The 14672-nt window shown below is 42.7% G+C and overlaps 1 protein-coding gene across 11 annotated transcripts in view; it reads left to right on the top strand.

The window, feature by feature from the left end:
• The window catches only part of SRGAP2 (SLIT-ROBO Rho GTPase activating protein 2), a 210410-nt gene that overhangs the window by 130389 nt on the left and 65349 nt on the right, over positions 1–14672 (top strand). For 8 of the 11 annotated variants that reach the window (XM_073319744.1, XM_073319742.1, XM_073319743.1 and 5 more), the window contains 2 exons: positions 3041–3103; positions 14263–14478. In XM_073319744.1, the coding sequence (XP_073175845.1) occupies positions 3041–3103; positions 14263–14478 (279 nt within the window). Of the gene's footprint in view, positions 1–272; positions 547–3040; positions 3104–14262; positions 14479–14672 lie in introns of those variants that run through there. The other 3 variants (XM_073319749.1, XM_073319750.1, XM_073319746.1) reach the window with 3 other exon arrangements.

Below are 14672 nucleotides of genomic sequence, written 5' to 3'. Positions count from 1 at the left end.
CCTGAGCTGTTTAGAATGATGACTCATTCTTTTCCATTAAGTTTAAAGAAAAGAGATATTTTGTCTGATAACATACAAAGGCAGCTCTGTTGGTTCTTTGCCTTTACTCCTCCCCCTTCTTTGGAATGCAGTTCATAGGATTGCCAGGAATTAATTGCTTTATCAGAGGGGTGTTACTAGGGTGTTACTAGGTTTCATATGGCAAATTGTCCTCTGGTTAGGTTTTCATTAGAGGAAATTTCCCCCTTGAAATCCACAGCTTTCTTATAATGTGGTCTGTGGGGATTAATGACAGTTGACTACAAGTTTTTTTTTTTGTTCTGTTTTGTGTTTTTAAGAACCGCATGTAAGGGCACTCTGGATCAGAAAGTCGAAGTTCCAGTACCTTTTTGGAAAGCACGATGGTCTCGGATGCCTGTTACGATTAACTGCCTCTGTGCCGGCGTCACTTGGAGTTTCCGAAGGCCCCTTGTATTTTAAACAGCATAAAATTTCACATTGGTTATCAAACAGTCCTGTACTCCACAGGGAGCTGGACTTAAAGCAGTAAGTCAAAATTGCTTCAGCAGCCTGTTCAAATAAACAGGGATAATGGATGAGACATTTCTTCTCCGAGTCGTCAGCAGCAAGAAAGGAAACATCTGTCTGGGCTGAATTGTAGTTGTACTGGCTTCATTCTTCCAAGTGCCATGGGCTGAGTTATGTCAAGTGTACGCTTGTGCAAATATTCCAGCCAGTTGTATAACAGAGCTTTCTGTTGCTCTCGCACACTCTTGCTGTAGAAAAAGTTGCTCAGGCTATTGGAGAGCCAGTGAGTGGAGGGAAGAGGAAGATATGCTTTTCAGTGGATGCACGAGGCAGGGATGATGTATGGGTTGGGGGGGGTACATGCATAAACACACGGAGAATCCAGAAAATTTTAAGCAGTCTGACTATACGCTTGTCGAATGTGCTTTTTGGTATATCTAAAGGCCTCAGTTTCTCATTCAAGCTTTTCGGGTTGCAGCTGGAATAAATTGCCACTTCTTGACCACCTGTTTTAGACTCCAATCCTGTTTGTATTGAAGTTGAGGGGAAAGTTTCCTTTGAACTCAAAGGGAGCAGATGCAATCCGTTAGCATGTGCACAAATGTCTAGTGCAAGAAGACTTAACGTGCCCACGTATCCTCTTTTAGTGACGTGAATGTGTGTAGGTGGTTCATTTGAAAGCGTATAATACAGAGATGAGGCTCCAGCCTGCTGAGTGCAAGATTTTGAAGTGTACAGGTCTGCTCACACGAACGTGCAAAATTACTATCGTATGTAGGCCCCATTTGAAAACTGGACATTTGCCACTCTGTAATGATGGCAATAGCATAGGCTATTTTTGGTAGCCACGTAGCCTGCCCGGTTACCCTGGATTCTGATATAATGGCAACACTATCTTTAAAAACCCAGGTAACCAAACGCTAAGCATTTGGTCGCTGCCTTGGCGGTAGCAATGGGTGAAGAGTAAGCTTTGATCTCTTACCTAGGTGAGTTGTGAAGGTTGACAATTGGAAGGCAGGGGGATGAAATGCCCTTTTAAATGAAGTTGAGATGCTCATGCTCTTTGTTCGTTCCTGTATTCCAGTGTTTAGCTACAGCCGAGAGTTTGACAGTGCAGCACTTCTGTATGGCAGCTTCATCCAAGCACAAGCCAGGAATACCTGCCTGATGTCGCCTGCCAAGGAATCAAAATACCCAACTCTTTTTTTTTTTTTTTAAATTGTCACTTGGCTGCTGGCTAGTTGGAACCTTGACAACTAATCAGGCCTCGGTGCAGCTTCCATTTATTTTTCGTGAGTTGTATTGCCTGGGCTACAACGGAGCACCTCACTCGTACCAACTGCCCCTTGCTAGGGAGTGATGTGTGCTGATACAGTTAAAATTGTATTGTAGTACTTGCAGTTTAAAAATAGCCGATGGTGTTGTCTGCCGGAGTAAATCCCATGTCTGGCTTTATAATTTGAGGTGGGAATTGGGGGAGTTGACTGCAGAGTTGATAAATAGAGTGGGTGGGGTTTCCTTTTTTATATCTCTGCATTACCACTGCATTCAAAAATAAATGTCTAAGTGGGCTTTGTACATGCTTCCGCATGCGGTGGCTGCAAGCTGTGGCCAGTCAAAACATAACCACTTTCCTGGGTTTGGCTTTATTCACAAAAGGCATGTAGACAGACAGACCTCCTTCCCTCCCTCCCCAATTGGGGTTCATCTCCAAGAATGCTCATCCCCCACCCAAGATCCTCCCTTTCCAGAGAGCCATTTCCACCTTGTGTCCAGGTGCAGGTACCCATTGTCTCAAAGAGTCAGCCAGTGAGTTAAAAGGAGGTTTGGCACCTTGATGTGTCTCTCCGACCTGTAATACTTGTCAAATCCCTTCTGAGCTCCCCCATTTAGTATATAATTGACATTCTCGGTATTGGCACCAACTACTGATGCTGCACTGTGTGACCTATGGAACTTTAAGGATAGCAAGGAGGAGAATAGGGCACTGAAGTAAGTGTGTGTGAGAGAGCAAGGGCTATCACACAGGACTGTGAACTTCAGATACAGCTATAGGCTGCTGCTTTCCCAGCATATAGAGCTGGGTTTTGTTAAGAAGTTAACACACTTGGTCTTTAACTGGAAATGAGTCTTTATGGAGACTTAGGGGGTACACGCCCGACTGTTGACTCCTCTGGCAGTCACTGAAGTGCTCATTGACACCACACAGCGTAAGCGTTCCCAGCCTAGCATTATTTGTCTCTCCGAGTGGGGCTTCTCTTTGTGGTAGCTGAGAGAGCCATTGAAAAATGAGCATTCAACTAAAACATCCCTTCTTTCTGTTTCATGTTGTTTCCCTGACTGTATGCATAACATTTCATGGTATTAAAGCTGTTTGTGTAATTTGACTGTAACTGTGTCTGAGCTGAGTGGTTAAATGGTGCCTAACTGGGTCTAGATTATTAACAGTGTGTGTGGCATGTTCATGTTCTCCAACTGTCCCTAATGGCTCTCCGGTTCTCGTTTGTTGTAGAGTAAAGAAGTCGGATTGCAGCTCCAGGAAGACTTGATGAAGGTCCTGAATGAGCTATACACGGTAAATCAGACTTCCTTCATGAGTTCTTTTCATGCATAAGGAAAGAAGTGTTTGGCTTCTGCCTGCCTGCCTTCCTGCTGTTAAAGCTGTTGTAAAGGAGACTAACCCCTAGGGCTGACGCATGTTTACGATCTAAGTGATTTGAAGCCTCGTGTGTTCACCAGTCTATACTGTAACATTAATTTTATTTTCATTCCATCTTTATCCTCAGGCTGTATCTCTGTCTGATCTGTTGTTGCCAAAGAATGTTGCACAGGAATTATGGAAAGTGTCATGTTTTGAGATACATTTTTGGTTGTGCACATGTTTCAGTACTGTGGTTGCACGCTTTTAATTTCTACAGCAAACCCAACACAACTGGCCCCATTCTCTCCAAACTGGGATGTAGTGCCTAATGTGACAGATCAGACTTCACCGTGCAACTCTACCTTTCCCCCTACTTGAGGATTTATTGTAGATTTTCATATTTGGTTTGTTTTCTGGATCCTGATTTCAGCAAGGTTGGTCAGCCGTGGGTTGGGGTGGAAGGGGATTTGAATTCCTGAATATGCCTAATATTACTATTAGACTCAGCATTTGGTTTCAGACAAAGCTCTGTACAGGACCCCCTCTCCAGGGATGAAACTCTGAGACAGCTGAGTTGTAGCCTTTTTTCCTGAGGACGAAACAGTCTGTTGTAAATATGTTTTGCTTCTGTTTGAGTACCTGGAATGAGGTGTCTCCATGCACAAGATTTTTATGCACTTACTTTTAACAAAACCTCCCCCACAAATTTTTCTCCTATATTTTTATAGTATCGTAAAAAAGTATCAAAAATATGCAGGTAATCTCTAAATGCAACTGTAGGTTATCTGACTTCTCTAGTACAAAGCATAGTAACCTTGACAGTAAGCGAAGTCTGACTTCCTTCGTCCCAGAAAACTAGATAATTCTCAGTACCCTAAGATGTTTTACCCTATTAATTTTAAAGAACACATATTTTGTGTGCTACAATTAGCTAGCCCAGGAGAATAGGGATCCTAATTTTGGGTGTACCATATATTTATATAGCACTCATCCTATTCTCTGGCTGCTGCATAAAAAATTAAAAGCAGGATAACTCATAATTCAAAAGGCCATAAACAGGCATCCCCTTCCTCACCATAGCATTGTCTCACAGCTGCTTAACATACTTTCCTTCTGTAATTATTTATTATAAAATATGCTTCTCATCCCAGTATACTCCAGTGATGTCCCCAAATCTGCACTTTGGTGGATAAAGGCTGGAGGAGAAGCTTTGCGATGACGTGGACACTGTACCACTAACCCATTCCTCTTGACGAGGAAATAGTTGTCCACTTCACAACATGCAGCCTTTGGGCTGTTTCTCAGCATCCGTTTAGGCGAGGACTATGACTGGCGCAGCAGGGAGGCTGAGGTTTTCAAATGAGATGTTTTGGCAGAGCCATGTGGGTAAGCTGCTTCTGTTGCCAACCAACACCATATTCAACTTTCAGGAAGTGTTGCCTGTATTTTTTTTAGCATTCATGATGATGTGGAACCAGTCTGCAAAATCTGGTTCTGTGTCCACCTCCGTTCCCTTTCTCCACCTCCAACACACAGACTTCTGCCAACCTATAGTGCTGTAAATTAGGGCAGCCCTTTCCTTAGCCTTGGGATAACAATTGAGCCCTGCCAAAAGGTTGTGGTAGATCAGTTAGGGTACATATACAGTAGAACCTCAGAGTTGCGACCTGATGGGTCAGCCACACACCTCATTTGGAACCGTAAGTATGCAATCAGGCAGGAGCAGAGACAAGAAGCGGGCGGGGGGAAGCAAATAAATACAGTGCTGTACTGTTAAATGTAAACTACTAAAACAATAATGGAGGAAAGTTTTTGAAAAAAAGATTTGACAAGGTAAGGCAACTGTTTCTGTGCTTGTTTCATTGAAATTAGGATGGTTAAAACCAGCATTTTTCTTCCGCATAGTAAAGTTTCAAAGCTGTATTAAGTCAATGTTCAGTCGTGAACTTCTCAAAGAACAACCATAACGTTTTGTTCAGAGTTTCGAGCAACTTCAATTCCCGAGGTGTTCGTAACTCTGAGGTTCTTCTGTACGCTTTGGGGGGGAAGCCACAGCAGTGACTCTCAGAGCTCAGGGCTATGGACTCAGGCTTGTGCTACGGTGCTAAGAATAGCAATGCAGACATTCCCACTCAGGCTGGAGTTTGGATCTGAAAGCCGGGTGGGGGTGGGTTTCAGAGCACCAGCCCGAGTGGAAACACCCACACTGCACTATTTAGCACTGTAGCACGAGCCCTCGTCTGACCGGGCCTCTGAGACTCACTGCTGTGGCTCTTTTTTGAACGTACGTTACCACAGAAGGTCAAGTGTACTGCTCATCTTGTCCTAGAAGTAGAAATCGGAGTGTTTCTTGTTGTCACAGGATCCAAGTATTGAATTCTTTTTTCAAGTAAAGAGCAGTTGAGGAGAAAACTGTAGGGTTGGGGATGGTTTAAAAATACTGGATAAAAGTAGTACTGGTAGAACACCCAGCAATGCAGGTCAGGTGGTGGCTGATGGGTAACTGCTGCTCTGGCCAAGTATTTCAGTGCTGACCGTGATCTTGCCATTAAAAGCTGACCATGGGTATTGCTCCCTCCTTGGTAGCTATAGTTGTTTGTAATTGGGATTTGGTGTGATTCAATGCAAAAAGTCAGGGCAAGGAGATAAGATTTGTGGATTTAAACACAGAAATGTCCTTTGAGCGAAGCAGTTAAATAATTTGTTCTGGGACGTGAAACTCAGATGACTCAATTTGTTGGAATCCAAAACTGGATAGTGGTCAAAGTTGATAATACTGTGCAATGTCTGCTCACAGCCAGACTCCTCCAAGAGTCCAGGGGAAAACCGAAGCAATCCTAAGAAGTGGAGCATTTTCAGAAACTCCAAATGTGTCTTCCTTTTTTATGAATACTAACTTTGAAATTGGAATGCCCTTGGGAGAATCCATTTAAAGTTCGCATGGGACGGCTCTTCTCTTAGGCCTTGCTTGGTTGGAGGCATCCCAGTACAGTCAAGTACTGGCTGCTATTAGGCAGGGGTGGTGTCACACAGTTCACAACTCAAAGCTGTGGCCAACCTGGGGATTAGCTCCCAACCAATCTGACGCCCCCTCCTTGGGTTTCTTGGCCCAGGGTCTCGTACTGTAGCTCTCTGGAGTCAGGTTACTCCCTCTTCATCACTCGGGGTGTTCCATCCGGCCAAGTCACTGGAGTCCTCCCCTTCTGGGGGAATCAAAGTCCCACTGGACACTCCAGCAGTCTTCTGATCCACTACCCAGTTTGTGCCACTTGCCCAACTGCTAGTAGGGGAACCTGGTCCTTCCATTACTCAGCCCAGGGATCCTATGCCCAGCAACCATCATCTGCTCAAGCTCCAGTCTTATTGCTGTTTCCCCGGGTTCTTTCCTGCCTCTCTTCCTTACCTTCAGGCCCTCCTCTGTTTTACTCTTGGAGCTTCCTGTGCTCCTTGTAGCTGTTGCATCCCCTGTCGCGTTCTTGCCAGAGTCTGCATTCCAAGGCAGGATCTCAGGGCTTACTCCTGCCCTGAACTCCTCCTAACCTATTACCAACTCCCCTCCTCTCTAGGGAGTGACAGTAGAGTTCTTCCCTTCAGCCTTCTCTTACCACCAACTTTCTTCCTTCATGCCGAGCCCAGCTCCTCCCGAAGCTGGGCTTCATCGGGTGTTGGGCCGTATAAGCCCTGACTCTCCCACGTGCAGCCTGACACAGGGGTAATTATCCCTTTTTACCTCTGCAGGCTTTGTATGGGATAGACACCCCATCACAGGGGGGTAAGTATTAAATGAGGCTCCCTGGCAACTTCGGAAAGTCTTATCACAGATTTTCATCCCAATACCAGAATCTTCGCTTTTCTCTCACAGTGTAGACGCTTTCTTCCTAACACCTTGACATTTCCCATCGAGAGCCCCGTTCTGCCTCGATAGTTTCCCATTTTTCATTTTGTTGTTTTAAACTCTCTTTATTTAGGAAGTTATAACAGGTTTACAAATCCTAGCCATGTAAATATCAGACACAATACAATTATCACAACAGTGAGCTTTTCTTTAAAGAAACATTGTACAGCAATGACAGGTTTCAGTGTAGCAGCCATGTTCGTCTGTATCCGCAAAAAGAAAAGGAGGACTTGTGGCACCTTAGAGACTAACCAATTTATTAGAGCATAAGCTTTCATGAGCTGCAGCTCACTTCATCGGATGCATTCCTTGATTATACCGCAATGTAATTACTGGATCTCTCTAACAGGGTATTACCATGTTACAGAGTAGCATCTTCACACTACCCAGGCCGTGTCATTTCTAGTGGTTTTATTAAAATTCGTGAATTCTCTGATTACACATTTAACAGATCAGCCGTGTCTGTCAAATGTTGATAGTCCAGAAAAAGAATGGACGGGTGTTCTGGGTTTTTGCCGGTAAAGGTAAGTGAAGTATTAAATAAAGGATAACCGACTATATAAGTACCTATTTGTCCTTCGTCTCGTTCGCTGGGTATGTAAGTGGTGAATCACTTTTTCCATAACAACCACCTCACGTGTTTTAACCATTTATCTGGGGTTAAACAGAGGTTATCAGTATCAGAGCAGCTACTAGCAGATGAGATTAACCATTTTTTCCCCTCATCTGACCATTTCCTCTCGGAAGCCCTAGGAGGTTTTACCTAAGGATCATTTGGTAACAAATATCCAATAATGTGTGATATTCGGTTAAAATTACATCCCAGTACTCTTCAATGACTGGACTTCTCCACCCCATATACATAAAATCTTCTCATTAACCACAATTTCTCCAGCATTTCTCCCCCATTCTATCTTTATATAATTTTCACCCTGATGGGTTTGAGGTACAATTGAAACAGTATCTTAAAGAAAATTGTTTTCATTGTGCTACAGACTGAGGTTTGCTGGTCCTCTTTCTCTCCTCTCCATCATTCTCCCCCCCCCCCCCCCCCAATCAAACTCCATTTGTTAACTTGTCCATCCAGGTCCTTTTTCCAGCAGTTTTGCCATTTCTCGATGATTCAGTGCTGCATTGAGGTCATTCTGATTGCTGGTCCCAGTTCCCAAAGTTCCTGCCTTAATTTGTGCCTGCTACCATGTGCAGAGGCATTTCAAAAGGAGGGAAAATGAGGGATAACACAACATTTAAAAGTACCCAAAATACCCTCTTAAATACTTCAGGGCATCTTGTGCGTGTGTCAGACAGGCACAGTGATTGTATGTGGCTGACTTGAAGACAAATAACCTTGGTGTAGAAAAAAGCCATGCAATTTCAGTGGAACGGGCCACCAGGTACATGTGGTCCTCCTGTGTTCCAGAAAAATAAGTGACACCAGGAAGACAGCCACCATCTGTCCTTTCCGTTCTGCAGTGTATCCAGCACAAACTCAAAGGAAGAGGCATTGCCTGGGGAAGGAGGAGAAATATGTTCATAAAGCTCACATGCTGTTCTGGGGCTTGCCTTCTCGTGCAGCTGAATGAAATACGTTGGCTGTTGATTAAATCTGTCCTTTCATCATCTGTTGGTGAATTGCTTCTATTTTAGAAACATGCCTTGCAAACATTTTTTCTGAGGGGTTGTTGCATGGAACAGCTTGGTTTTTTGCCTAATGATCTGGGTTACTGATAACGTTGTGGTGTAAATTCTTTCCCTTACCCCTCTTCTCCTGAAAAGACCCTTCAGGAATGTGTTTGAAAGTCAGAACACGTTGACCCTCGGGTGGAGCTTGGGTATTAACAGCTAACATTACAGTAGGGAGGGGTGTTTCTCTGAAATTACATATACCAGCAAAACCCCAAAGGAGGGAGTTCAGCATTGGAGTGTTAAAGCCAAATATTTGGGCTAATCTTTGAGAAAGCAGTAGAATTAAGGAAGGGAAGAAAAAAGAGAATTCAGCACATGCCAGAGCTCTTGATGCTGGAACAGTTAGAATGGCATTTTTAGTACTGTGCCACAGACACACAGCTGCTGATGCATGGCAATTTTGATATTATACTGGCCTGATAACTTAGTGGTTTCGCTCTGCGTTGCCATGCAGTAGAGTGAGTGGTGTTTTTGGTTTATCTCACCCCTGCTCTTGGTTGGGAGCAGTTACTATCACTGAATCAGCAAGTTTAACCCTGGGGAAGACAATTTATATTGCTTAAGGGCAACTCCAAGCCATGATGGTTGAGTAGCAGTGTGGTAGAATTCGTAGCCATTCCATGCAGATTTTTCTAACAGTGGTTGCGTGACACAGTCTTAAATGGTGTTAGATGTCCAGCATTGCTTTGTGCAGCAGGGATATTTGCAGGCTTTTCTTGTTGATGGCAGCGGAGTTACGCTAAGAATAAACGTGGCTCTATAAATTATGAAATCAGGTCACGTCGTCTGGTTTGCCTGCCATAGGAATCGTCTCTCATTTGCTGGCTCAATCTAGGCTTCATTTGTTCTCCTATATTATGTATGGGTAAAGGCTCCTACAGCAGAAGAGGTACCTGTCTCCAGACGCTTGTCTCCAAGTATTTTGATTAACTTAAATTGCACTAAGTGTACACATCACTTCAGATGATAAGATGATGACCCAGAGAAACTTACGTTCCAGTATATGCATTTTCATGACGCCAGTTTCTCACAAGTCCATTGAGCCAGGTATTGAAGGAAGTTATCTTAAAGCACTCACCATTAGAAAAATCCTTTGTCAGTTTTCCCTAAGCACCCCAATGATAAACATTTTATTAGCGCATGAATAACCTTTGCAGCCCTAGCAGAGACTGGAAATTCATTCATTCTTTTTAAAATTTCAGATCATCTCTTTGCTGAAGCTTCTTTTCAAATTACAAAGAGCAATCCCCACCCCAACCATATTATAAAGTAGCTCTCTTTCTAAGTGGATCAAACTTAATTACCAGCCATTCAAGTTTCTTGTTGTTTCTGCCACAAAATAACATGCCGCTAGCAAAATGAGTGAACGAGAAGGTTAACTTCTTAGCTCCAGATGCACATCTGATACTGCTCTATTGATTCAAGCGAGGTTGTGTCCATTTGTACTAGGGCTGAATCTGGTTTAGGATGTTGACTGATGGGGCAAGAGAGAGCAGTTGTAGTTTGGACTTCCAGAAATGCCTTTGCATATGAACTACTCTTGATACTGTCTGCCTACCGGACAGCAATCACTGCCAATTTCAATAAATCAGAACAAACTCACTGCCCCGTTTCCTTTAGGTTCCATCTATTCATGGAAATTAGAGATGGCAAATACTTGGGGGGGGGGGGAGTGAGAGAGAGAGAACAGGATTCTATAAATCATTCATTCAAAATGGTGTATTATTCAGTTCTATTGCAATTGCCTTTTCTCTAGTGTAACTGCCCTTATTAAGTAACTTTTATGAGAATCAGTGGACTAACCTTGAAAAAACAGCTTGTCTAAACTGGCTGTAAGGAAGTTTCTGATCAACTGCCCAGTTTGCAGAAGTGATGAGCAACAGTCTCGAAACTAAATGAATCATTCATTGGGATTCACAGATTTCATGCAACCTTGTGCAAATGAATTCTTTGAGTCCATTGACATAAGCAGCACTTGTCGGTGCTAAATTAATCAGGCCTGAAATGTTTTTTATAAACTTAAAACATCTAATGAGACCAGTTGATTCTCTCTGAGCAAATGAGGAGAGTTTTATGTTCAGTCTAGTTTTAAGTTCAGCCATATCACTGTTTATCCCATTAATTTTGTGGCTAAATGTCACAGTTCAGGTGCAGCACTGACAAATATGGGGCTTAAGTTACTATATGAAACCAGTGCCTCACCTGAATATTTGTGTGTGTAGTTTATGGTTGTATCCTGTGAGATTAGTGGTCTTGCCTATTACAGATGAAATATTAAGTAACTTCAGGGTTAGCAGATTGTCACCAGCAATATTGTGCTCAGAGATCCTGCTGATCTGCAGCAATCAGAGCTCTGAAAATTCACATTCTTTCAGTCTGCCTGATACATGCCATCCTGGTCTGGTTACCTGCAGATTAGCAGCAATACGAGTTGGGAAAGTGGATGATGTAGCAATTGCGTCCTCAGTCTAAGATCTTGTACATCAGCCTTAGGAATTTACTATCCGAGACAATTGATCCCCATTTACTTGATTCTGCTTTTTAATTTCCCGGTGCAGATTTTGCTAAACTAAATATTTTACCAGTCTTTTGACTTCCCACTTAAAAGTTTCTGAATCTTTCACACGTTTTGTAAATATATTGTTACCTTTAAGACTAGTCAGTCAGACGACTGATGCTTAATTTAAAAATTCTTCATTTTCAATACCATGAAGCAAATTCACAATGCAAACATGAAGTGGAAAAAACCCCTGTGAATCTCTGGCATATGCTTTCGGGAATCTATTTCATTTAAATTTGTTCCCTAGATTTTTGTGTCCTGGTCCTGCTGTAATATTAATCTGTTCTTCGGCTGTGGTGTTGACCCTCGCTGGCTACAGTGAGTCAGCACTGACCCCATTGCCAAACATGGCGCGGGCACTGAGGCATTGCCAGCAGGATTTCATTAAAATTGGGGGTTTTTATTAATTTTTCTTGCTCCCTGCCAGCTCCCTTTCCAGTGATAGAGGAAAATAGACTTCTGTGCAGTTTACAGCTGCTAATAAATACCTGCTTTCTAGTCTAGGCATATGTTGTAGTTGAAAGTCTGTCTGTAAATTATTCAGAAGGTCTTCCTTAATACGGACACTGTTCACATGCTCTTTCATGTTTAATTTTAACTTCTCTCGGTAACTGAGAACCTTCACTGATCTTTGAGTGAGGATAGAGCCCACATCTCATTTAAAGTGAAATTGTTAAAGTTCAGGCTAAGGTGAAATGGGCATAATGGTTTGCATCTTAAAACCAAATGGCTTCCAAAGGGAATTGGGCTGAAGTCAGGACTGCAATATTGGGCCCTGTACTCGGATAACCTTTACTGGCCACTTATCAGCCTATTGCTATCAGTACCTATTTTCACCCTAATTGAGGATGGATAAATCCGTTCAGATGTCATGTCCTTTTTCTTCTCTTCTCCTGGTTTACACAAAACTAGATCTCGGTGTTCTCTGAAACTAAAATATGTTGTGGTCTCCTCCCCATCTTCTTAGTTTCCATATTCATTGTGCACTTCTAGGTTCCAACTCTCTCAAAAGACACTCTCCTTAGGAGACTTGCAAAAGCTAAGGTTGTGGATCTAAGAGGTTTCAGATATGTATCTGAACTGACTGAGGTTTGCCCATCAGGACTTCACGTGCACAGACCTTGTATCTCACTTGGAAACCTTTTGAGGGATGAAGGTCCCATTGATGCATAATCCTAATTTTAACTACAAGAGGACCACAAAGACTAAGGTGCTCTAAAAGCCTGTAGCACCATGTTCTTCCTTTTTGTCATTGCTAAAGAACATCAGTACAAATTATTTTCCAAGACTAGAAGCCTCCAGGCCAATTGAGCTTCTGTATGAAATATGAATAAAGGCGCCTCTAATTACATTACAAAGATGCCTATTCATATCCCACTATCCAAATGATAACATGCCAGTGTGGCACTGGCAAAGCATCAAATCAGAGGCTTGTGTGTCTCTCCTCTGCATCTTCAGATGTACTTGGAATAATGTATAAAACCTGGAATTTGAGTTTGAGTAGCTAGAGTTTAGAATGACCTTTTTATCAGTAATATTTTATACAAATGTTTCTCTTTACACTACTCTCCTTAAAATGCAGCTGTTCACTTAAAGCACTTTCCCCTCTGAACCTGACAGTGCATCTCTCCCTAGAGCCCATTGCGTTCTCGCACCATCCTTTCCTACTGGATCCCTCAAAAAGGACCTCAGCAAGCAGTGTTGTGCTGTTTGTCACTCAGCAGAGAGTACAAAGGTACTGATTGTGGGCCTCAAACACTATGGGAGTGAACACTTCAAGGAAAATACATGTATATGATGATTATCCAATGTGGTACAGCCCTCCTCAGTTATGTTAAGGGAATCAGCTGGTCCTAATTAGTTTTTTGGTATTTAAAAAAAAAACAAAACCCTCAAGTTGTGATTAAATATGGATCTCCAGCTGATCCAGAGAAGTGACAGGCAACGGCCAGTGGGAGCAAGCCACTGATTTACACAGGGCTGCATGAGATTTGTGAATCCCCAGTGACCGATTTCATTTAGTTTTGAGGCTATAGCTCAAAACTTTTGAGAACCAAGCAGATGACCAGAACTTATTGTGCAACTAATTTAGGGAAATAGGTTGTGTGGTCGTCCCACCCCAGGTTAGTCCATTGGCTTCCACTAAAAGGATCTTAGTGAGACATTATGGAAAAAGCAATCCAAATCAGAGCTGAATAATAACCCAGTTTGACTGCAGAAATACTCTTGAGAACCCCAGTTTCATACATACACATACTTTGTCCCTGTTCTGTGGTAGGATGTTTTTGTCATTACAACTTGCCCAGTTTGCGTTTTCTTTCTGCCAGAAACTATTACCCATCAACTGCTCACTGACAAAATACCCTTTCTGAGATATAATGTGGTGGCTTGCATGAAATAAAATATTGTGATCTATAGAGCCATGATTGTCGGACAATGAAGCGTATTTCTTTTAGCGATAATGGGTAGCTGTTTTGAAACCAGTTTCAGTAAGGAACTTTTACCTTCTACTTTTTGCCTTTTATTTTGAAGGGTACTTTGGCCATCTTGAAGTAATGTTTGTGATCTGTAGGATGACATCCATTTGTTTTAAAGATAAAAGCACTGTTTGATTTCCCCACCCACCCCCAGTGAATAAACTCTCTAAGCACCTAGGGCCTAGTCTATACTGGGGATTTGTCCCAGTTTCAGCAGTCAGTGGCCAGCCACTGGTGTGCAGAAACCTGGTGTAGATAGCTATAGGCAAAGGTTTGCACTGGTGCAGCTCTTTTTCCAGTTTCATTAGTGCAGGTATATTGGAGGCTGAAACGGAGGTAAAATTCCATGTTGAGAAGGCGTATGTAAAATCTGTGAGCATCTAGTGTGTTAGTCTTTTTGGGCACAAGCAGCTCATCCTTCTCCGAGCATACAAAGCCATGCTGCTATGTGACTGCTCAATGATGTCTCTTGCAGGTGATGAAGACTTACCACATGTACAATGCTGACAGCATCAGCGCTCAGAGCAAGCTGAAAGAGGCAGAAAAACAGGAAGAGAAACAGATTGGGAAGTCGGTGAAGCAAGAGGACAAACAGACTCCACGCTCCCCTGACTCAACTTCCAATGTTAGGTTTGAAGAGAAACATGTCCGACGGAGCTCAGTCAAGAAAATTGAGAAAATGAAGGAGAAGGTAAATGAGCAGTGGCACTGAGGAAATAAATGGTGTCAGGAGGAGAGCTTTGTAGTTATTGACCAGAGTGACTGCTGAGAAGTTTCCTGTTAGTGATACTTAAATTCAAAACACTACGTTACAATGCAGGGTTAAGGATGCAGTGTTAGGAAATGCAAAGGTTAGCATTGTCATTAACTTGGCTGGATAGCACA

This window comes from Lepidochelys kempii, chromosome 21 (assembly GCF_965140265.1).
Source record: "Lepidochelys kempii isolate rLepKem1 chromosome 21, rLepKem1.hap2, whole genome shotgun sequence".
Classification (NCBI taxonomy): Eukaryota; Metazoa; Chordata; order Testudines; family Cheloniidae; genus Lepidochelys; species Lepidochelys kempii.
The sequence above is the reverse complement of the archived record's forward strand: the minus strand, read 5'-3'. Positions and strand labels throughout refer to the sequence as shown.